Source organism: Myotis yumanensis, unplaced genomic scaffold, assembly GCF_028538775.1.
Source record: "Myotis yumanensis isolate MYYU_CA2020_CCGP unplaced genomic scaffold, mMyoYum1.0.hap1 SCAF_13, whole genome shotgun sequence".
In the NCBI taxonomy this organism is placed as follows: domain Eukaryota; kingdom Metazoa; phylum Chordata; class Mammalia; order Chiroptera; family Vespertilionidae; genus Myotis; species Myotis yumanensis.
The window spans coordinates 19,008,904-19,031,277 of NW_027223764.1; the positions used below are offsets into that span (position 1 = coordinate 19,008,904).

Here is a 22,374-nt window from a genome sequence, read left to right on the forward strand (position 1 = left end):
ATTGAACCTGGACGGGACAACATTCCAACCAACTGAGCTGCAATGGCCAGGCTGGGTTGTTTTTTTTATGGAAAAAGTTTGTCCCCTATCATTTCATGAATTATTTATTTTTATTATTATTTTTACCCAAGGATATTTTTTCCATTGATTTTCAGAGTGGAAGGGCGGGGGAGAGGGGAGGTGGGAGGGGGGGGGGGGGAAAGGAGAGAGAGAAACATTGATGTGAGAGAGACACACACCAATTGGTTGCCTTCTGCAAATGTCCCGAATGGAGCCAGGAAGGACCTGCAACCCAGGTATGTGCCCTTGACTGGGAATCGAACCCGTGACTCTCTGGTGCATAGGCCGGCGCTCTCACCATTGAGACATGCTAGCCAGGGCTATTTTTATTTATTTTTTAGCCTTAACCAAGGAATGAGAGAGAGAAACATTGATCAGTTGCCTTCTGCACGCATCCCAACTAGGGATTGAACCCACAACCCAGGCATGTGCCCTGACCGGGAATTGAATTGTTAACCTTTTGGTGCCCAGGATGATGTTCAGCCAACTGACCCACTCTGGCTGGGCCATTTCATGAATTATTTGAAAGTAAGATACAAAATGGTACAGACAAGTAATGAGAAAGGAAATGGACAACCTATAAAATTAACTTTTTTACAGTACTAAAGGAATATTGGAACAAGGATTTTCACCCTATTTTTGTATGTTTTGTAGTTTAATAGTAGAACCCATGGAAAATTGGCTACAGTTGATGCTGAGTTGGGATCCTCAGCAGAGAGGAGGACCTATTGATCTTACTTTGAAGCAGCCAAGATGTTTTGTATTAATGGATCACATTCTGAATTTGAAGGTTAGTTTCTTATGAATGGGGTCTATTTCAGAAGACTTGCATTAAATTTAACAAGTTTATTTGGAAAATTAGTATTAAATATATTTTAATAGTCTTTTCCTGATGCTTATTTGAAAAAGAAAATTATTTTTTTAGAGTAGATGTGTTTTTATTTTTTTAGTAAGCCTTCTCAGTTTTACTTTTAAGTGGTCTTTGCTTTGAAGCATCTTTTGGATTTTCCCCTTCCTCAGATTGGGGCCTCATTCATTTAGGTCTGGACTTGGTTTGGTGAGAAAGGTTTCTACCTGCCTTACATGCCTCTATAGTTCTACCCATTTTATAATCCATGCAGCGTGAACTGCCCATCTCATCTTTTAAAGATACATTTTTATTTCCCTGTCCAAGAAACCAACATAGTTCTTCCTTGCCTACCAAGTCAACTTTAAAGATTCCCTTCTCTTCTCTTTTCTACCTTTTTTAAACGTAAAGGGTTATTATATATTAAAGGCAAGTTAATGCTTTACCTCTGTAATAAGCATTTCCAGCAGATATAATTTTAATCTACAGGGGTGGGCAAAAATAAGTTTACGATTGTGAGTACGTGAAACAGAGTTTATTCTTGTAATATCATTTCCTTATTAATTATTATACTTCTAATTATTCTTATTCTTATTAACCCCTTTTCTCACCCCTGTACACTGTCACTGTAAAGCATTGGAAAAACAAAGCTATTACTTTGTATAGCTTATCTAAGGACAGTGGGAGGAAGAGGATTTAAAATCATGTTAAAAAAACTGACCTCTAACTCTGTGGCCTCTAACTCTTGGTTATCTCACCTAACTCAGTTTCACACTTAGTTCGCCTGTATTAGGCTACCCCTGCCTTCAGTGGGTCGTTAGGTAAGAGTATTTTCATTTTTTTTATTGCTTAAAGTATTACAAAGAGTATTACATATGTTTCCTTCCCGCCCCCCCCCGCCCTTGACATTCCCCCAGCCTACCCTCCAGTGTCTTGCGTCCATTGCCTATGCTCATATGCATGCACACAAGTCCTTCGGTCGATGTCTTACCCCCCCTCCCACCCCCCAACCCTCCCCGGCCTTCCGGCTGTAGTCCGACAGTCTGTTTGATGCTGCTCTGCCTCTGTATCCATTTTTGTTCATCAGTTTATAATGGTCTTTATTATCCATAAATGAGTGAGATCATGTGGTATTTTTCTTCCATTGACTGGCTTATTTCACTTAGCATAATTCTCTCAAGAGTATTTTCTTAATCTAACTTTGGGCCCTTAAGATATATCACTGCTATGGGATTTGGTTTCCTTATCCTATATAATAAAAACCTAATATGCTAAATGTCTGACCGTTCATTCGACTAGTCACTATGACACGCACTGACTACCAGGAGGCAGATGGTCTGACTGGTAGGTTAGCTTGCTGCTGGGGTCCAGCCAATTGGAACTGGGCGAGACGGGCCGCACACGCCTTGGACAAATCCGTGCACTGGGCCTCTAGTCTGAAAAATAAGACTAGTGATACTTCTTGTTTAAAGAGAGGCCTATCTCTTCTATCATAATTATTTCTTGAAACAATGTAAGGTAGTCAGTTATCAGCTGTGTGATCCCTCAGAGTTCTGTTTTTTTTTTTCTGCCAGAATGGAGATTAGAAGATCTAATTCATGGTGTTATGTTAAATATAACTTAGCTCATTAATGGGATGTTATATTAAGCATAAAGCACTTAACTCTGTGGTTGGAATCTATTAGGTACTTCATAAATGGGAATGTTTTCTTCCAGGTCTGTGAAATGTTTCTCAGAATAAGTAAGTGTTGCCTTTTTAAATTGGGGTTTTTGTGCATCCCTAGAATTTGAAATTTTATTCCTTGGAACTAACGTTTGTTATAGTAGAAAAGTAAATTCTTGAGTTTTCACATGTCATTTTATAATTATAGAAGGAGATTACTCTTTGGAAAATGATTGAACCTTGCATAGAACAAAAATAATGCCTTTTGCTCATATTCCCTTTATTATCTTGCACTGAATTTTTTATGTAGCAGGTGGTTAATAATCATTTTTCTTTCTTCTTATATATACAGATAGTACACATCCTAAATATGACTTCTGCAAAGATAATTTCTTTTCTTTTACCACTTGATGAAAGTCTTCATTCACTGCAGTCTCGTATTGAGCGTGAAACTGGAATAAATACTGCTTCTCAAGAGCTTCTTTCAGAGACGGGAATTTCTCTTGATCCACGGAAACCAGCCTCTCAATGTGTTCTAGATGGAGTAGTAAGTAAATTTTAATATATCTAAAATTCTAATATAAGAAATCTGTTTGCATAGAGATTGCATGCCCTGCATTTTTGGATGTGTATTTGAAATCCTCTGGGGGATTATGCACATCTCATAATTCTTTTACTTTTATCCCATTCATTTCTCCTACTGCTTTGCAAGATGAGCAAGATAGAAGTGAAACATTTGGTATTTTGAACATGCTATGACTTTTTCTTTGGTGCTAGCTCTCTCCTCCTCCTTTTTTTCCCTTTTTGTAATTGAAACCTAGAATCTTAACATTAGACCAGCAGTCTTATAGGTCCTGCTAGAGGATAGGTGGATGATAAAATATGATGGTGGTCATGACCCTTTTTTCATTTTATTTGACTTTATTGAGGCATATTTAAATATTAAATAGCTTATCCATTTCAAGTGTATAATTTAGTTTTTTTTTTTGGTTTTGTTTTAGCAAATTTACTTAATTGTGTAGCCATCACCATGAATCAGCCTTAATACATTTCCATCTCAGTAAGATTCTTCATGTCCATTAACTGTTAATCTCCATTCTGCCCACCCAAGACAATCGCTAATTTACTTTATATATCTATAGATTTGCCTTTTCTGAACATTTCACATAAAGGGACCATACAACCTATAGTCTCTTGTGTCAGACTTTTTAAGGCTCATTCTTGTCATAGTATGAATCTGTACTTCATTCCTTTCTATTACTAAATAACGTTCCGATTATATGGGTATATGTTGTTATGACTTTTTTTGCTTTTGTCCTTTTGGGTCTGGTGATTGTTTTCACTTTAACCCATACTAAAGTTATTTATTTTTCCTAAACAAAGTATGCTAATGAACATTGACTTTGTTCATTTGCATTTCACTGGTACTTGGAGAACCTATGATTATCAAGTGTATTTTAAAAAATTGTTTCTTTGTTTTTCAGAGAGGCTGTGATAGCTATATGGTTTATTTGTTTGATAAAAGTAAAACTGTATATGACGGACCATTTGCTTCCAGAAGTTTATCTGACTCTGTAAATTATATTGGTAAGTCTAGTCCATTTACTGACTGAGATTTAAACTTGAAATGATATCATTTGATTGAACATGATTAGTAGAAATGGTTTTTGGTGTTTTTGTTTTGTATTTCATACTTTAGCTTACTATTTACGGTGAAAAATTTCTATAATTTGGAATGTGAAAAGGTAGGGTTTTGTTTGTTTTTTTAAATATATTTTGTATTGATTTTTTACAGAGAGGAAGGGAGAGAGATAGAGAGTTAGAAACATCGATGAGAGAGAAACATTGATCAGCTGCCTCCTGCACACCCCCCACTGGGGATGTGCCTGCAACCCAGGTACATGCCCTTGACCGGAATCGAACCCGGGACCTTTCAGTCTGCAGGCTGACACTCTATCCACTGAGCCAAACCGGTTTCTGCTGAAAAGGTAGGTTTTAAATCACCACCAGATCCCTCATTTGGGAAAAGGCTTACTTTCCTCAGGATAGCTCTCTCACGGATGAATGACTCTCCATTATTCATTAAGCCTACTTTTTAGTTTATTTTTCATTATTTAAGTATGCTCAAATATTTCATTTTTTCTATGAATACTGTTTAATGTTCAATTGTTTTCATTTATTCTGTGAGAATTATTCTTTACTTTTGAAGAAGGTAGCTGTCAATTTCTGTCTACCCCAAACTAAAATCAAGCACAAAATTGTAAAATCAAGAAAATTGTGCATAAGGGCTAAAATTATTTAATCTTTCTTCTGTTACCCTTTAATTAGTTTTTTTAAGGACAAATTTACAGAAAAAATGATCAGATAGTAGTACAGAGTTCTCATGTTATTCCTCTCCTCATTTGTAACATCTTACATTAGTGTTACAATAAATGAGCCAGTATTTATTATTAACTAAAGTCCATATTTTATTCAGATTTCCTTAGTTTTTATCTGGTGTCCTTTATCTGTTCTAGGATCTCATCCAGGATACCACATTGCATTTAGTTGTCATTCTCCTTAGGCTTTTCTTGGCTGTGACTGTTTCTCAAACTTCCCTTGTTTTTTATGACTTTGACTGTTTTGAGGAGTACTGGTCAAGTATTTTGTAGGATGCCCCTCTGTTGCAATTTGTCTAATTTTCCCCCCTTCATGATTAGACTAAGATTATGGGTTTTTGAGAGAAAGATCACAGAAGTACCATTCTTATCTATAATAATAAAAGTGTAATATGCTAAGTAGACTGGACGTCCTCCCGGACGACCTTCCAGATGAAGCTGGGGCTGTGATGGAAGCCCAGGTCCCGGTGCCTGTTGGTGGCCAGAGGGAAGCCCGGGTCCCAGGTGCCGGAGGGAAGCCAGTGCCCACAGCTGCGGAAAGGAAGTTCTACTCTTGCATGAATTTCGTGCATCGGGCCTCTAGTCACATTATATAAAGGGTACATACCATCAACATTATGTATGCTGCTGTTGTGATCCTTGATCACTTGGCTGAAGTGGTGTTCGTCAGGTTTTTCCACTGTGTAGTTTAGTCTCCCCCGATCCTCCTTCCAATGCTGTACGCTTTGGAAGGAAGTCACTATGTGGAACCCACATTTAAGGAGTGGAAGTTATACTCCCCTTCCTTTAAGGTAGGATACCTACATAATTTATTTGGAATTTTTCTGGATACAAGATTTGTCTATTCCATTTATTAATTTATTCAATTATATCAATCCTAGGGGGCCAGTGCATGAATTCGTGCACCTTGAAAGGAACTGTGGCTCTGAGGCTGCGGTAGGCACAGGGGCGGGTCTCAGCCCATCCTCCGTGCCCCCGCCCAGCCCCTCCTGCCACGCCCCCAGTTCCCTGTCTGCCAGCAGCCTCGCTCCCACCATCACCGCTCCCACATGCTGACGGCGCCGGCCCCACTCCCACCCACTGACGGCGTGGAGTGATTGGGGCCAGTGCCAAGAGCAGGTGCGAGCGGGGCCAGTGCCATCAGTGGGTGAGAGCAGCAGCTCTGGCACCATCACCGGTGCAAGTGGGGTTGGCGCCAACAGCAGGTGCAAGCGCTGGGCAGGACTGCGGCGCAGGGGAGCAAGGAATTTTCAGTAACCACCAGAGGCTCGCCCCGATGACAGCAACCAGCACCCCACCTTGGTCTGGTGCCCCCACTCATCTGCTCCTCCATCATCCTGCCGCGGCCAACGCCCGCCATGTTCCATGCACGCCCCCTGGTGGTCAGCACACATCATAGTGACCGGTTGTTCGGTTGTTCCACTATTTGGTCTATTTGCATATTAGCCTGTTATTATATAGGCAGATAGATTCATAGATACTTATTTTATACTTTGAATTCTAATCTCATACTAGTTTATTTTATTAAAATCGCTGCAGCTTTGCCCATTAGAAGTTTTTTTACTTTTTAAAAATATGTTTTTATTGATTTCAGAGAGGAATGGAGAGGGAGGGAGAGATAGAAACATAAATGATGAGAGATAATCATTGATCAGCTGACTCCTACACGCCCCACACTGGGGATCGAGCCTGCAACATGAGCATATACCCTGACCAGGAATGGAACCATGACCTCCTGGTTCATAGGTCGACACATACCACTGAGCTATGCTGGCCGGGTGAGAAGCTCTTTTAATTGGCTTCCTTGCCTCTTTTACTTGCCTCATCAATGAGAATTTTCTTTTTTTAGTACTTCCTGGCACTACACAATCTATTCCAGGCTCAACTTGTATATTTCCTGCCCCAGTGCTAGAATCAGCCGTTTTTCCAAGATACCTTGGTACCTTTTTTGGAGAACAGTATTAGAAAACAATTGGGACACTAGGTGCGCTTCTTGCTACTGGGTATGATTTCTTAAGTCCTTTCAGACTTTATTGAGAGAGAGAGATAGAGATAGAGATAGAGAGAGAGAGAGAGAGAGAGAGAGAGAGAGATTGAAATTGTTTATTTTGGCCAGGCTTCCCTTCAAGACTCTTTTTAAAAAAGTGTTTTGTTTACTGTAGGAAACCTCAGCAATAAGTGTGATCATATAAGAAGAAAGATTAATCAAGGCTATTAATAATTATTAGGGAGGCAAAGATTTTTCTAGATATGGAATTTTATGTTTTTGAAGTCTGCTTCAGATAATCTGTTTTTTCATTATGAACCCTAGTGTAGCAACCTTTCTCTGAAAGTTTTCATTCGAAAAGAATAACAATTTAATTGCCACCTTAGAGTATAGGATAACTCACATCTACATAATTTCATAACATTAAAATGGCATTTCATTGAACTTAACAAACATCCACACTTGCCATGATTTTAGAAAGTAGTATTCCCTTTACCAAAGGAAGAGCAAGAGAATTATAAATAGATAAGAAAGCATATCTTATTAAGCTGCTATTTACTCTGTATGTTTTCCTGAAGCTGAGTTGGTAGTTCAGGAGCTAACAATTTATTATATAGAGGCAGAAAAGACCATAGGAGATTGTGGAAGAGATGGGACTTGATTTAAAAATTGAAAGAATTTATATTAGCAAAAGAAAAAAACAGTATTCCAGGTTGAAGGAAAGCGAGAAAAAGAAACAGATTATAGGAATAATCTCAGGCTTTGGGATTATGTAGTGATTATGTCTTATCTTTATTTTCCCTTTTATCGGGAGGAGCAGGGTTTGTGTATTACAGGTGCTCAGTAAATGTATGTTGAACTGAATGAAACAGTGACAAGTGGTTCTTTCTAGCATCCATGGGAATGATATTTGTAAGGATTCGAAATCAAAGAATGATTAATGAACTCTAAAATCTTAAAAAGTAACTCGTCTCTTTTTCTCTCTTACCTATAGTACGGGACAGCAAAATACAGCTTCCAATTATACAGCTGCGTAAAGTATGGGCTGAAGCAGTGCACTATGTGTCTGGGCTAAAAGAGGACTACAGCAGGCTCTTTCAGGGACAAAGAGCAGCAATGTAAGTGGATTCTGTTGTTTACAGTGACAACGTCATGCACATTAACGTTCAAGAATTAATCTTGCCAGTTTTCACAAATAATTTTTCATGCAATACTAAAATATTGGACCAATTTGAAATGTAATTTTCTGATCAGACTTATAGACTTCTTACTAATGGTATGAAACCATTCAGTTGCAATGGCTTGAGAGTAGTTTTTGAGCAGAACGTCTTAGTATAAAAGAAACTGTGTTGCCACAAACAGAAAGTCTTTAGAGACTAGATTCTACTGATCAGCTATTTCTCATAGATTGATAATAGAAACTTGGGCATTGGGCTTATGGCAATATAGTTTTTAAATTTTTGTTCAATATTTATGAAATGTTAATTTTAAAATTTTTTTTGGCTATGGTTTAGGTTAAGTCTTCTTAGATATAATACTAACTTGACAAAAATGAAGAACGCCTTGATCTCAGCATCTCAGCAACTGAAAGCTAAACTGGAGTTTTTTCACAAAAGCATTCAGCTTGACTTGGAAAGATATAGTGAGCAGATGACTTATGGGATATGTAAGTTTTAGGGTAAAGTATTTAAAATAAGGGTCTAGTCTTTTGAAGCCCTCTGCTATTTTGCCTCCTTGCCTTGTATCAATTGTTTCTCTTGTGTTCAAGATTAGAATAAGAGACATGTTTGTTTTGAATATTAGCTTTTATTTTAACGTTTAGTTGAACAACTTAACAGGAATCTTCCCCTCCCCCAATTGGACCAAAGTTAAGTTGTTTAGCTCCTGAAAAATACAAAAATGATTTAAGAATTTATGATTTTCAAGCTCCATATAAAAAACTAGAGGCCCGGTGCACGGATTCGTGCACTGGTGGGGTCCCTCGGCCTGGCCTGCGGGGAACAAGCCAAAACTGGCTCTCCAACATCCCCTAGGGGGTCCCGGATTGCGAGAGGGCGATTGTTGGGTGATGCACCCCGGAATCGGGCTCCTTCCTCTCTGGTTCCAGGTATGTCACCCAAGACTGCAGCTGTCAAGTCACCGCAGCTTGGCAGCTCCTGCGTTGAGTGTCTGCCCCCTGGTGGTCAGTGCGCATCATAGCTACCAGTCAGACATTCGCTTAGGCTTTTATATAGATAGGTAGATACAAAATCCATATTGGAGTGACTTCTTAGCCAGGGAAATCCTAAACTACTTACCTTTCTGTAAATAACAACACAAATAATTCTGTTTTTTTCCCCAAACCACCTACTATGTAAGTCCCACTTTTTTATTTTTCAGTATTTGACTTCAAGCTTATCTCCCTTCAGATACACTAAGGAAATGTAAAGAGCAGAGTTAAAATCAAATAATAAATTGAAGAGGTCACCACCAGCATTTCTGTTTGTTTTTTCCATTGAAACAAATCCTTTTTTTATCTGGTTTGTATACTTGTCTTGAATAAGGTGTGTGTATCTTAGAATAAGTGATCAGCAGTGTCCAGGTGGGTGAATAAATTTACCCACTAGAGCTGGTTATGATTGATGTTTTATTTCTAGTTATGTATTATAGGTATTCTGGTTAATGGCAAAACATTTCATCAAATTATCTTGACTTATCTTGTCAGTTGTATATCTGATACAGCGGTTAAAAGAAAGTAAAGTAGAAAGAATCCATATCAGCTCTATTTAAGATTAAATAAATAGGTATCACTCAAAAAAAAAAAAGAGTGAGGTAGACATACATGTGCTGATATTAAAAGATCACTTGGATCTTTAATGGCAGTGATGTTTTAATTTGGGGAATAAAAGCAAAGAAAGGCAGGCATGTATAGATAGTGTCACTTGGGTATGTGTCTGTATAACATTAAATTAAGATCCCATAGGATGGAGTGTGGAGAGGAGGAAGAGTTTTCTTTTTTATATCCTTTTATAATGTTTGATTTTTAAAAAGTCATTTTCATGTATCATTTAAATAATTTTATTTCTTCTTTTGAAAGAGAAAACCATCTGTATTAGTGTCCTAGGGATGCCATAGCAAATTACTATAAATTGGGTGGCATAAAACAACAGAAATTGCCCAGCTGGGTATGGCTCAACTGTTGAGCATTGACCCAGGAACCAGGAGGTCACCTGTTTGATTCACAGTCAGGGCATATGCCTGGTGGGTGTGCAATAGGCAGCCAATCAATGATTCGCTCTCATCGCTGATATTTCTATCTCTTTCTCCCTCTCCCTTCCTCTCTGAAATCAATAAAAATATATATTTTTTAAAAACACACAAAAAAACAGAAGCTTAGCATCTGACAGTTCCAGAGGCTAAAAGTCTACTCTTAAGGTGTTGGCATGACCATGATCCCTCTGAAACTTGTGGAGAGGAATCCTTCCTTGCTTCTTCCTGGCTTCCGGCATGTTTATCAGCAATCCTTGGCATTCCTCGGCTTGCAGCCGTAGCACTTTAGTCTCTGCCTCTGTCGTCAAATGAAACTCTCCCTTCATATATCTGCCTCTCTGTGTCTCTTCTCTCCTCTCCCTCTCCTCTCCCTCTCCTCTCCCTCTCCTCTCCCTCTCCTCTCCTCTCTTCTCCTTTCCTCTCCTCTCCTCTCCTGACCCTAGTTATACTGGATTAACTGTCCACCCACTCCAGATTGACCTCACGTTAATTTAGCCAACTATCTGCAGTGACCCTATTTGTAAATAAGGGCACATTCTGATGTACTGAGTTAGGGTTTCAGCATAACTTTTGGGGGGATGCAACCCATTTTTGATGTTGACAGTCATGGAGGTGGGTAGGTCAGTAATTAAAACTATGACTGTTTCTGAAATAACCAATTAAAACTTTTTTTTTTTAGCCTCAGAAAAAATGTTAAAAGCATGGAAGGAAATGGAAGAAAAGGCTATCCATTATGCTGAGGTAAAATCACTGAGCTTGTTCTGTGTGTTTATTTATTTCTGAGGTCTCCCTTAGAAACTTTCTTTGGTTTTGATATGTAGAGTATCTTTCATGTCATTCCTGAATATCAACTATCTATAGTTGATATAGTGGAAAAAAATAAAGGTGTTTTGTGTATATAGTGGATAAAAAGAAAGGTGTTGGACAAATGAGACTACTAGTAAACTAAAGCCTCCATGAGCTTCAGTTTCCATATTATATTATGGGGACTATACATACCTTCTCTAGTAAGGTTATGCAGATTGAATGGTAATAAGTAATAAGTGGCAGTTATCACTGTAAAACAACAGTGATGTACGACTGGTTTAGATAGGATGGCTGCACATCCTGATTTACCTAGGTCAGTCCATTTGCACCTGTCTTGCCATACTTATCAATAGTACTTTCATTGTCAACGTTATGCAGGTTTGGACAATAAATTATATGGTCACATTAGGTATAGGTTATTCTCTAGGTGACAGATTCCTTCCTTACATTTGTCTATGGTCCTACTAAATTGTTGTTGTCCTTGGTGTGAAAACTTACCCTAACAACACGGGTGGGACAGTTAGTATCTTGGGGTGGGAAATCCAGTGTCTTTATCATTCTTATTTCAAGGCAGTTGGGAAGAAGAGACAATGAAAATCATAGAACTGAGATGAAGTGGTTTTGATGGTCATTTTCTCTCTGTGTTGTTAGTGACACATATTCTTTTACTTCTCAGGAGGAGAAAGCAAATGCTAGTAGTTTACTGTTGTTAGGAGAGAAAAGTGAGAAGCTAGGAATAAGTATGTTCTCGTGTGAAAGATTGTCAGAATCTGAAAGATAAAAGACTTACATAAAATCAATATTTCCTATTAAATCATTTATTTCTCCTCTTCAGGAGTCATTCTTTGTCTGAGTTCTCTGTATTGTGTGGTGGTGAGCCTTTCATTCCTTTTACGTTTCATCATACTGTAGGTAGGTGTCATTGGATACCTGGAGGACCAGATCATGTGCCTGCACACTGAAATCATGGAGCTACAGAAAAGCCCTTATGGAAGACGTCAGGGAGACTTGATGGAATCTCTGTAAGGACATACTCATGTCGTTGGTATTGGTATTTATAATTTTTTATAGCAGATCACTCCTTCTGTGTACTTCTGGCATATTTAGTCTGTATGTGTTTATTTTCTATAGTTTTCCTTTCCCCAAATATCTTGGCATCATTTTTTAAAAGGAAGTTTTTTCTTCATCACTGGAAATTTTGGAAATAACTCTTAGGGTTGACCTCTGCTATTTTAATCAAAGAATCTTTTCAATGTGACTGTTAAGAATTTTTCAAGTATTCTAAGTTACAAACTATTTCCCTACTTACCATAGGTATTGTCTATTAAATGCCCTAAATGAGGTTAACTTCCTAAATGTTTGGATTAGAAACTTCAGATATTTGTCTCTAATCACAAGCCATAATTTTTGAACATTTAAGTGTTTCTGGTGCAAGAATCAGATATGTGGTGGTAGACCACAGCAGATAAGAAGTGTATTACACTTTGCATTTTAAGATCTTGCTTATCACTCAGTGAAATTCTCTGTAAAATATTCGTTGGCAATATATACTTTAAAATTGGATCATTATTCTCTTCAAATAATATTATTCATTTCAAGTTGTGGATTGTTAGAGTCATTAAATTATCTTCACATAGAAACGTATTTTCTCTTCTGTAGGGAACAGCGTGCCATTGATCTGTATAAGCAGTTAAAGCACAGACCTCCAGGTGAGACACTTTCATCATAGTACACAAAGGCATCTTAAGAAACCATCCCCAGCCTAACAAATCCTAGGGATTGGATTTTAAACCAGCTGCAGAATAAGTTCCAGTTTTGGTATTTCAATTGAGATATTTATATGTAACAGCTTTTAGTTTGTGAGAATTTAAGAGATTAGGAAGGCAAAGTTACAAGAAAATTGAGATAAAAAAAAATTTAAGGAACACTTGAAAGGAAGGAATAAAAGAGGGAAAGGGGAACTCAAAGAGGAAGAGGAAGCAAGAAAATGTGGGAAAGTTGGGAAGAAATAAGTGCTGCTTAAGATTAGAGAGGATGGTAGGGAATTGATGCTACAGGTTCAGGTGTGGAATGGTCAGAGAGAAGCTCATGTGCTGGGCCAAAGCAATTTACCTTGAAAATGAGGCTTTCATCTAACCTGGTCACTGGTTGCTTGCTTCATTGGCAAAACAATTCTTTTTGAACATCTGTTGAATACAGAACATAGGCTACTGGAAAGAGCATAGGATTGGGATTGGAAAGCTTGAATTCTAGATTGGGCATTTTCCTGGCCAACTAACTTGGGCAAATTACCTAATCTCTCTCCATCTCCTTTCCCTTTTCTGCAATATGGGGTTGAAACCTAGCTTTACTAACTCAGTGCGTGTGTGTGTGGTATTGTATAATGCTTTAGAAACTATAAAGTGTTATGTACCTTCAAGATATTAACCTTTAGTTAAAAATTGATTTGTTTTGAAGGGTATCTCTGGGTCCTTTCATTAGTGTATGAGATTTGGCTTAAGTCAGTTAGCTTTTTCTAAGTTTTTATGGGCAGTGAACAGATGAGTAAACATGAAAATCCAAGCAATCTAGTTGGAGCAAGAGCCTCCTTCCTTCGAGGCAGTGAAAGTTAGATGAATTATCCTGTTTCTAAATAAATGATGTTTATTACCCAAGAAAGATTGATCTCTTGGCTAAAAGGCTGCATGTGTCTGAGGCTTGGGTTAGTATGGGTTAAAGGTAGCTGAGGATACAATGATAAATGTATATATCTATGTATGCACAAACACATACTTTTAGATATATAATTATAGATATATAATCTTAAAATCATCTCAGTTTTGAATTTAAGTGGAGATGTTATCAATTAAAACTAGTTTCAGATTTTTAGGCATTTTTGTTTGGAGGCTGACATGTTCATGCAGAAGAGAGGTTATACCCACTGACTGAGGTCTTTTGTAGATCACTCCTACAGTGACAGCACGGAGATGGTGAAGATCATTGTGCATACTGTGCAGAGTCAGGACCGGGTTCTGAAGGAGCTGTTTGGTCATCTGAGGTAGAAAAATAATTTTATTTCCTATTCAGAAGCCAGGGTATTTTTATCAGATTTCTTCCAAAGTATAATATTCCTTTTGATAAATACATTAGATTTAGGAAGAGTTCTGGCAGTGTCTTGGGTATCTTGACCACCGCTGTGTACATTTAGGTGTCCTGTCTTTGTGCATTGCTTTGGAGATCAGACATTAAATATGCCTCTGATTGTGGTTTATTTACTTACCTGGGTTTGGGAGTATGTTGTATAGTCTTGGGGGATGTGTAAGGGTCTGACTTTGATTTCATCTCTCTAGCAAGTTGTTGGGCTGTAAGCAGAAGATTATTGATCTACTGCCCAAGGTGGAAATGGCCCTCAGTAACATCAAAGAAGCTGACAATTCTGTCATGTTTATGCAGGGAAAGAGGCAGAAAGAAATATGGCATCTCCTTAAAATTGCCTGTGTAAGTAACTTTTAGTGAATTATTTAATGTGACATTGATATGCTCTTATTCCCTGCAAAAGGAATTTTTGTCAGCATGACCTGGGTCCTCTTGAATGTGTATATTGTGTTGGGTTGATGCTTGTGTTCTTTGCTTGGTGTCTGGCAGCAGTTCAGATGAAGGACTTCATGATCACCCTTCATTATCTTTCCTTTCCAGTCTCTGTTTTTATACACCTCCAAGCCCTAGACCACTATGGTATCCCAACCTGATTTGGGGTTAGACATGCCTGACTAGTTAATCAAAAAGATCTTTTGTTCAAGTGGGGTTTTTTTTCCTTCCAACTAAAGTGGAATAAGGTGAGTAGATACATTTGGTTTTAGTCACTGAAGAATGGGCTGGGGACAGGATAGTGACATGTAATACCCACGACTGGAAATAGTTTGTGCAGAAATACTCTGGGTGTACATATAAGTTGTGATAGAAATGTAAGTCTTAGGAATATGGTAGGAAGTTGTTTAAATTAGGGAAGATGCTTGTCTATAATCTTTTTTTTCCCCTTTAGACACAGAGTTCGGCTCGGTCCCTTGTAGGGTCCAGTCTAGATGGTGCAGTAACTACCCCTCAGGCATCAGCATGGCTGCCCCCGACTTCGGCAGAACGTGAACATCCTCTGTCATGTGTGGTAACTCCTCAAGATGGGTGGGTTCACTTTGTAACAAGATAGTTGTTTTTATAAGCAGTGATAGGAATGAGGCAGTAGAGCATAGTGGTTAAGGCATAGTCTTCAGTGCCCTATAGACTAGGGTTGAGTCCTGACTGTCCTTTTGTAATAACCTTGTGCAATTAAGTTAACTCTTTTAATGTTCACATTTCCTCATCTGCAAAATGGGAATTGCTGTGAAAAGTCAATTAGACAACAAATGTAAAGTACTGGGAAGTAAATATGTCTTCAGCAAATGTTACTTATTAGTTCAATTCATGTTCTAAGTTCTCTCTCTGTTATTGGCTTATCAGTTCTTTTACCCAAACTTTATTCTTCCCATAATCATTTATCTCTGAGAAATTTTGCTGTCCTTTTGCATTTATCATTTTGGGGTCCTGATCACCCTTCTGATAAATGATTGAGTTTAATCTACTCTATTTTATAACTTAGTGTTTCTAACATCAGACTTTTTTAATGCCTTAAATCAGTTTTGCAAATAAGCACTGAAGTTTGAAGCCCTATATTTTCTTTTATTAATTCCTACTCTTCTGCTAAAAGCTGAATGACTATCCATTTCTGTTATTTTTCTCAGCATAAGATGTGCCGTATCCAGAGCCAGTGGCTCTTTGCTAGCTTGTGTATTGTCGCTTTTCTCACAATTCATGGAGACCTCTACAGCACCAGCATTTCCTGGAAGCTCTGCCCATAATTAGTTTTGCAGAAGTGCAGCCATGTTACATCACTGCTCAGGAGGTCATGCAGTTTGCATATTCTGTACTCTACTTATATGAGAGAAAAGCACATGGCAGGAAGGCAAGCTGATAACAGGTATTTTATTTTTTTAAAGAAAGCAAGTTCCAGGTTACATCTTGGGGTCATTGTAGATTTGACCCGGTATATAATACATCCACAGCTATAGCACAGGCTATAATCAATTCTATAGACTTTAGGAAATAATCTCATTAATCAGAGTTAAATCATGTAAATTTTAATACATTACGAACCTTTTTGCTTTCATTAAAGGCATGTAGTTTTGTTAGGGGATGCTAATGGTTCCAGATGTCAACTTTATACAGTGAATTTCAGATTTGAGGTTGTGGTTATTTGCAAAACAAAATTCCTGTATCCGACAGGAATTTTAAATATACTTTTCAGAAGGAATACATTATAAAGAAAAACTGATTTCAATTATTATGTGGTACTTAACCTCCAGGGATTGGGAACTGTTGACCTCAATTTTTCCATCTGTTGAAAAGGAGCTGAATTAGAATTTAGTTCTAAGCTAATAGTGGCCATCATCCATAGCCTCAAGCTGATTCTAATAGGGTAGGAACTCTGAGGGGTGGTAAAAGGCGAGAATAGGGGCCATATGGAAGAGGAAAGCATGGAAGGTGGAAACCAGAATCAGGATTGCCTGCAAATGTAAACTTCCAGGAATCTTCTCGGTTCTGGTCAGCTCCCCTGTCACACTGTTTTCTTCTGCTCTCCTCAGGAATCAGCTTGCTTGTTTCATTTTTTTCATTGCTGTCATCTGTAGTTTCCAACCAGCTTTTCACCTTCCCTGATCTTTGCAGAACAGATACTTTTGTATCTTCTCCCCTGCATTTCTTTCTCTGAAAAGTCAGCATGGTGATGTGCTTCCTAATTGTAATGAAAGGGAAATATTCCAGAAACACAAAAAGATCTTTTATCTGTCTGTGCCACAAGGACCTACCCCCACACCCCCATCCAGTTTGCATTTCTGGGGTGGGGTGTGTGTCTGTGTGTGTGTGTTGTATATAAGTGTCACTTTTATTTCAGAGGAAAATCAGATTGGAATTATAGTGGACTTATTGTTAAAGCTGGGCAGAGGCAACAATTGGAGTAATAGGCAGGACTATGCCTCTGGGTGGGAAGGATGGGGAAACTGAAGCCTACAGGAATCAGCTGCATTGGGGTGCAGGGGTGCAGGAAGGGCATTGATCATCCTGACCCTGAAGACCAAAAAGTAGAGGAAATTCATATGTTCTTTTGCTGAATTTGAAAAGGCTTTTTTTTTTTTTTCATTTCACAGGGAGACTTTGGCACAAATGATAGAAGAAAATGTGAACTGTCTTGGCCATTTAAGCACTATTATTCATGAAGTAAATGAGGAGCAGAGCAGTAGAATGATGGTAAGTATTATATGGACATGGATGTGTGTTTTAGGTATTTTGCAAAGGGTTTAACTTTCCTTAACTGGCATTTGGGATGCATATGAGAAACAGAACTGAGAGGAAAGAGAAAGAGCATTTGAGGAATATCCTTGACCTCAAATCCCCATCTTCTCTTACTCGTGCATATACTAGGATTATGTCTTCAATAATCTTCAACAGTAGCATTTTTGGGCAAATTAAATGATTGGGCAATATGATCTCTGAAATTAAATGGTTTGTACTTTTCTGCTTCAATAATCAATTTTCTCCAATAAGATGAGGCAGGATTTATATTTGAATTATAATTAATTCAAATATAGTAACTGTTGCATACAAATGAATACTGTAATTATAGTTGTAATTAATAGAAGTATTTATATTAATAAGATTTAGTTATTGTGAATTACTGATTTAAAACTTGGAGAAACTACAATAAAATGTTTACTGGATTAACTTTTACTACATTTAGTCTCAACATCAACTCTTTATATTTCTTCTTTAATTATTTGCTTCAAATATTTATGAAAACTCTGAAGTATCTTTTTAATTAGCAGAAAATAAGGCAAACTAAGTTCTAATTGCAACTTATTTATGCTTTTAATTTTTAAACTTTTGACTATAAAATGTACGGACATACTTAGAAAACTTGCAAAAATGAACACCCAAAACCTACCACTTATAGTCAACATCTAATTGTAATTTTTCATGCCTGGTTTTAGAATCTTGATTGGAGTTGGTTAACAGAATGACTTACCACTTATTCACTGTGCCCAAACCAATGGAAGTTGTTGCTGCACATGTTCGAAATTTGTTTTCTCCCATGAAACCATTCTTCAAACACCATTCAATGGAAGAAATGGCTGTGATCAAAAACTACATATGGTTTTACAAAGGCTATATTTTGGCTTTGGGTAATTTTAACTCCTGAACAGATATAATTTTATGTTGGTGAACTTGTTTAAAAACTACAACTAGTTAGGAGCATCATTGCCATCTATTTGTTTTTAAACTTTGTAAAACATTACTTATTTAACTGACTAAAAATACCTTTTAACTTTTGGACGTAAGGCCAAACATAATATATACAGAGAAGAAACCTCAATTAATGTGTTCCAAGTACACATTGTCTGCCTATGTTTCTGTGGCAGAGATTGCTCACAAGTAAAATTGTACTTCTTGAAAAGTAAACCCTACCTTCTTGTGTTGCACTCAACAGTGCTCTTTCTGGCATCATAAGGAGTTGGGTCAATCCCCTTTTCAATTTTATTACACATTGGACAGTGCATCTGTGCCTTCAATAACAGTGGACTGTCCAAAGTGTGCTATGTGTATATGTATTTAAGATGTACATTTAGTAATATCAAAGAAGAAATGTTAATTTATAATGTATTTGAAAACATGTTTTTTTCATTTGTAAAAATGAGTCATTTGTTTTAAGAATCTTACATGTCTTGTCATACCAATATAAAGGTCTGCACTCCCTTATCTGTAAATCCAAAATCTGAAAAGCTCTGAAAACAATGTTTTTCATAAGCTTGGTGACAAAACTCATTTGCTTTCAAATCCAACTTGAACTGACAATTGAATCAACTTATCCCATCTAGTGTGACTCTTCATTTATTTTGCTGCAAAAATATTAACATGTTTAATTATTTAGTGGGGGAAGCTGCTGCCATAGACTGTGTTGGGTGTGTGTATTATGCACTGAATTACCTTTCTAAAATCTGAAAATTTCATAATTCTAAAACATCTGGCTCTAACGATTTCAGATAAAGGATTGTGGATCTATTACCTATTAGGTAATTTAGAAGATACTTGTTTTTTAAAAATGTGAAATGCTTTTGTATTATAGACAGTTTTTCACTTTGTGTATTAAATGATTTTTAAATTACTTTTTGATTCTCTTTTCATTAAAATCAGATGAATATAGTTACCCTTGAACAAAGTGGGGGTTAGGGGCGTCAATACCCACACAGTAAAAAATCTGAGTATCACTTTAGCTTCTATAGTTGGCCCTTCACATCTGTGAATTCAGCTAAGAGGTTGGGAATGCGAAAATACTGTTTCGAGTCATGGCTGGTTGAATCTGCAGGCATGAAACCACCAAATAAGAATAGCTGACTATTTTTAAAAAACTGTGTACAGGACTTTTGGGCAAGGTGGTGGCATAGGTAAACGTGATACTTGCCTCCTCCCACAACCACATCAAAATTTCAGCTAAACTGCAGAACCACAATCATTCAGAACCACCTGAAACCTGGTTGAATGAAGTCCTACAACTAGGGGATGAAAGAAGCCACATCGAGACTGGTAGGAGGAGCAGAGATGCAGCATGGGCTGGTCCCACACCCCCGTGTGGTGGGTAAAAATTGGGAAGGATATCTCACCTGCAGAGATTCCCCTGAGAAGCGAGAGTTCCCAGCCCCATACCGAGGGCCATTTGGATATTTATAACATCATTCACGGGCCACAGAAAATTATCAACTTAAAAATTAGCCTGCTATATTTGGTCAAACATTTAACTCACCCCTAATGCCTTGGCAGGGCCAGAACAAATTATTTTGTGGGCCTTATATGGCCTGTGGGCCAGACATTCCCCACCCCTGGTTGATCTGGAACAGACAAGGTCCCAGACATTCCTAGGTAATAAAAGGCAAATGAATGACACAGGTAAAGAAGAGGATAGAGTGGTCTGGGGGGACTTGCTTTAATGACTCGAAGTCTATTTACCCCTTCCCATTTCCCATTATCACCATTATAACTTTGGACCTGCACTTTCTAACCACTTTGCTTCCCTGCCTCCAATCTCGCTCCACTGTAAACCATTTTACAGACTCACCGGCTCTAAAGCACTGCCCAAGAGGTTACAGAGCCCTCCTACCCTAGTCTACTTGTATAGTTATGGTCCCACTGCCAGCCTTTGAAGGCTTACAGTAACCATTACTGCCCAACCTACTCTAATTTTTCCTGTGTTCGTTCATCTCATTCCTTTCTCTGCTCTTTAACTTTGTCCTTTTTGTGTTTGGTAACATAAGCACATAATGCATATTTTAAAAGAACAGAAGAATATACAGTAAAAAGAAAGTCTGTGTCTATTTTCTAGTCATCCAGTACCCTCTCCCTACAGAAAAGGTGCTTTGAGCCTTTCAAAATCTGGGACTAGCCTACCATCCCACTCCTTTCCATCATAATGGCTTCACAGGAGCTCTAATGCTCCCTGTTCCTTTTCATCTTCCTAGGACCCGTTCCTATTGCTTGGATGGCCATCAAGTCCTCGCTAGGTTAGCTTCGGGCACATTAATAGGTGCTCAGAAAAATACTTGATGAGTGAATATGCAATTAAATTTAATACCTTCCTCTTCAGAACTTCCACTTCAACAAGTCTGGTTGCTCCTGAATTCAGTGCAGGACCCGTGCATGAAACATGTGCTTGCCACGTAGGCTTCGGAATAAACCACAAAAAGACAAACGGAACACTGGAGTGAGACAGTGGGTTTTTGCACTAGAAGAACTGACCAGTTCCTTGTTCCAGAGGCCCTCTTCTAACTCAGCATCCCTGCTCACTCTAGATCACCGACTTGTTTTCCAGAGCAGGAAACCAGCAGTGCATAGAAAAGAGTCCGCGCACTTTTACGGGAAATCGCGCTGCAGGCAGCCGGAGAATTTTGTCCCCTCCGCGCCCCGTCTCTGGAGTCGCGGAGAGAGCACTGCGTCGGCTTGCGTGCCCGCGCAGCCGCAGAGCGGAGAGAGTGGGCGGGGTCGGCTGTTGGCGGCGGTTGGCCCGGGGAAGCAGCTGCACGTGCGGGGCGGGGGCGATGCGTCACTGATCGGTGAGGCGCGGTGGAGGGGTGGGTCTCCCTTCGGACTCTGCGGCTGGACCCCCCCCCCCCCCCCCGCCCCTTTAGTACCTTCTGCCGCGAGACGTCCATTGGGAGAGGGGGGGTCACGACGCTAAGTGAGCAGGGGCGGCCCGCGGGCCGTTTTGCGCGGAGGGGGCTGTAGGGGAGTAAACGGGTCCTGCAAAAAGGAATGAATGAGGTCGAAGGGGCACCAGACTTCCCCGCGCGGCGTGCGGAAGGGAGCCAGTTGTGCGGACGCGGAAGGTGGAAACCGGACAGGATAGGCCTGTCTCTCACGGGGCTGGGCGTCCTTTCCTCCCTTATTCAGGAGAAACAGGATGAATATGACTCAAGTCCGGGTTCTGGTGGCTGCCGTGGTGGGTGTGGTGGTCGCCTTTCTCTATGCCTCCATCCACAAAATCGAGGAAGGACACCTGGCCGTGTACTACAGGTGAGCGGCGTGTGCGGTCGGCTCGGGCTGCGCGCGCACTCCCGGCGGAGTTGTTGCCTCTGCAGCGTCGGGGGAGCCCTCTCCAGTCCCCCGAAGGGACTTCCGTCCTGGCTCTTGTGGGCCGAGGCAGGCTTTTGCAGAGCACCCTGCAGCTCTTGGACAATTTTAGTGCTACTGTATGTGTGTTTTGTGCAGAGGTCGAGGCCCTACCTATTCCTTGTAAGCTCAATTTTTGCGGGAAAAAGTGAATGAAGGAAGGCAGTGGCCACTCCACCTGTAACTGAAGAGATGGGTAAATCGTTGTATCCCATACACCTGTACAGGCTTTCAGTTTGAACTTTACATGCTGTTTAGAAACGCCGGTCCTATTAGTGATGGTTCTTTACATCCCTCCCCCTCCCCCCTTAAAATCACCTAGTGTCTGGTTTTGACAGTTGTTATATCCCTGGACCTCGAGACACAAACTTAGCATTGACGGACCACCCTCCTCCCACCTTACCCTTTCTTCCAGGTTGAGGCAAGGAATTGTGTGGGATGTGTTGCTCTCTAGTTGGGCTCCAATGGCTTTTCCTTCAACGTGGTACCACCAGTTCCTTTTGGCCTAGACACAGAGAGGGTAATCTGGAGAAATTGCAATAATAATGTATTTGGAGGGGCTTCAACTTCAACTTTTTGCTTGTTTCCATCATCCCCCCAAAATGATATTTCTACTTTTAAATCCATCCTGAGTCTTAGAAATAGTCTTCCCTGTGACACG

At 39.2% G+C, this 22,374-nt stretch overlaps 2 protein-coding genes across 6 annotated transcripts in view; both read left to right on the forward strand.

Annotated features, from left to right (window-relative positions):
• CHUK (component of inhibitor of nuclear factor kappa B kinase complex) overlaps positions 1 to 19,202 on the forward strand; it is a 33,069-nt gene extending 13,867 nt beyond the window's left edge. For 2 of the 4 annotated variants that reach the window (XM_070432527.1, XM_070432530.1), the window contains exons 9-21: positions 715 to 850; positions 2,923 to 3,117; positions 4,055 to 4,157; positions 7,930 to 8,053; positions 8,450 to 8,601; positions 10,864 to 10,925; positions 11,904 to 12,013; positions 12,651 to 12,700; positions 13,932 to 14,028; positions 14,321 to 14,468; positions 15,013 to 15,149; positions 17,207 to 17,306; positions 18,047 to 19,202. In XM_070432527.1, the coding sequence (XP_070288628.1) occupies positions 715 to 850; positions 2,923 to 3,117; positions 4,055 to 4,157; positions 7,930 to 8,053; positions 8,450 to 8,601; positions 10,864 to 10,925; positions 11,904 to 12,013; positions 12,651 to 12,700; positions 13,932 to 14,028; positions 14,321 to 14,468; positions 15,013 to 15,149; positions 17,207 to 17,306; positions 18,047 to 18,076 (1,444 nt within the window). In that variant the 3' untranslated portion in view covers positions 18,077 to 19,202. The remainder of the gene's footprint in view (positions 1 to 714; positions 851 to 2,922; positions 3,118 to 4,054; positions 4,158 to 7,929; positions 8,054 to 8,449; positions 8,602 to 10,863; positions 10,926 to 11,903; positions 12,014 to 12,650; positions 12,701 to 13,931; positions 14,029 to 14,320; positions 14,469 to 15,012; positions 15,150 to 17,206; positions 17,307 to 18,046) is intronic. The other 2 variants (XM_070432528.1, XM_070432531.1) reach the window with 2 other exon arrangements.
• A 1,880-nt stretch (positions 19,203 to 21,082) lies between these two features.
• ERLIN1 (ER lipid raft associated 1) overlaps positions 21,083 to 22,374 on the forward strand; it is a 42,609-nt gene continuing 41,317 nt past the window's right edge. Inside the window, exons 1-2 of one of the 2 annotated variants that reach the window (XM_070432533.1) lie at positions 21,083 to 21,157; positions 21,495 to 21,617. In XM_070432533.1, the coding sequence (XP_070288634.1) occupies positions 21,505 to 21,617 (113 nt within the window). In that variant the 5' untranslated portion in view covers positions 21,083 to 21,157; positions 21,495 to 21,504. Of the gene's footprint in view, positions 21,158 to 21,314; positions 21,618 to 22,374 lie in introns of those variants that run through there. The other variant, XM_070432532.1, reaches the window with a different exon arrangement.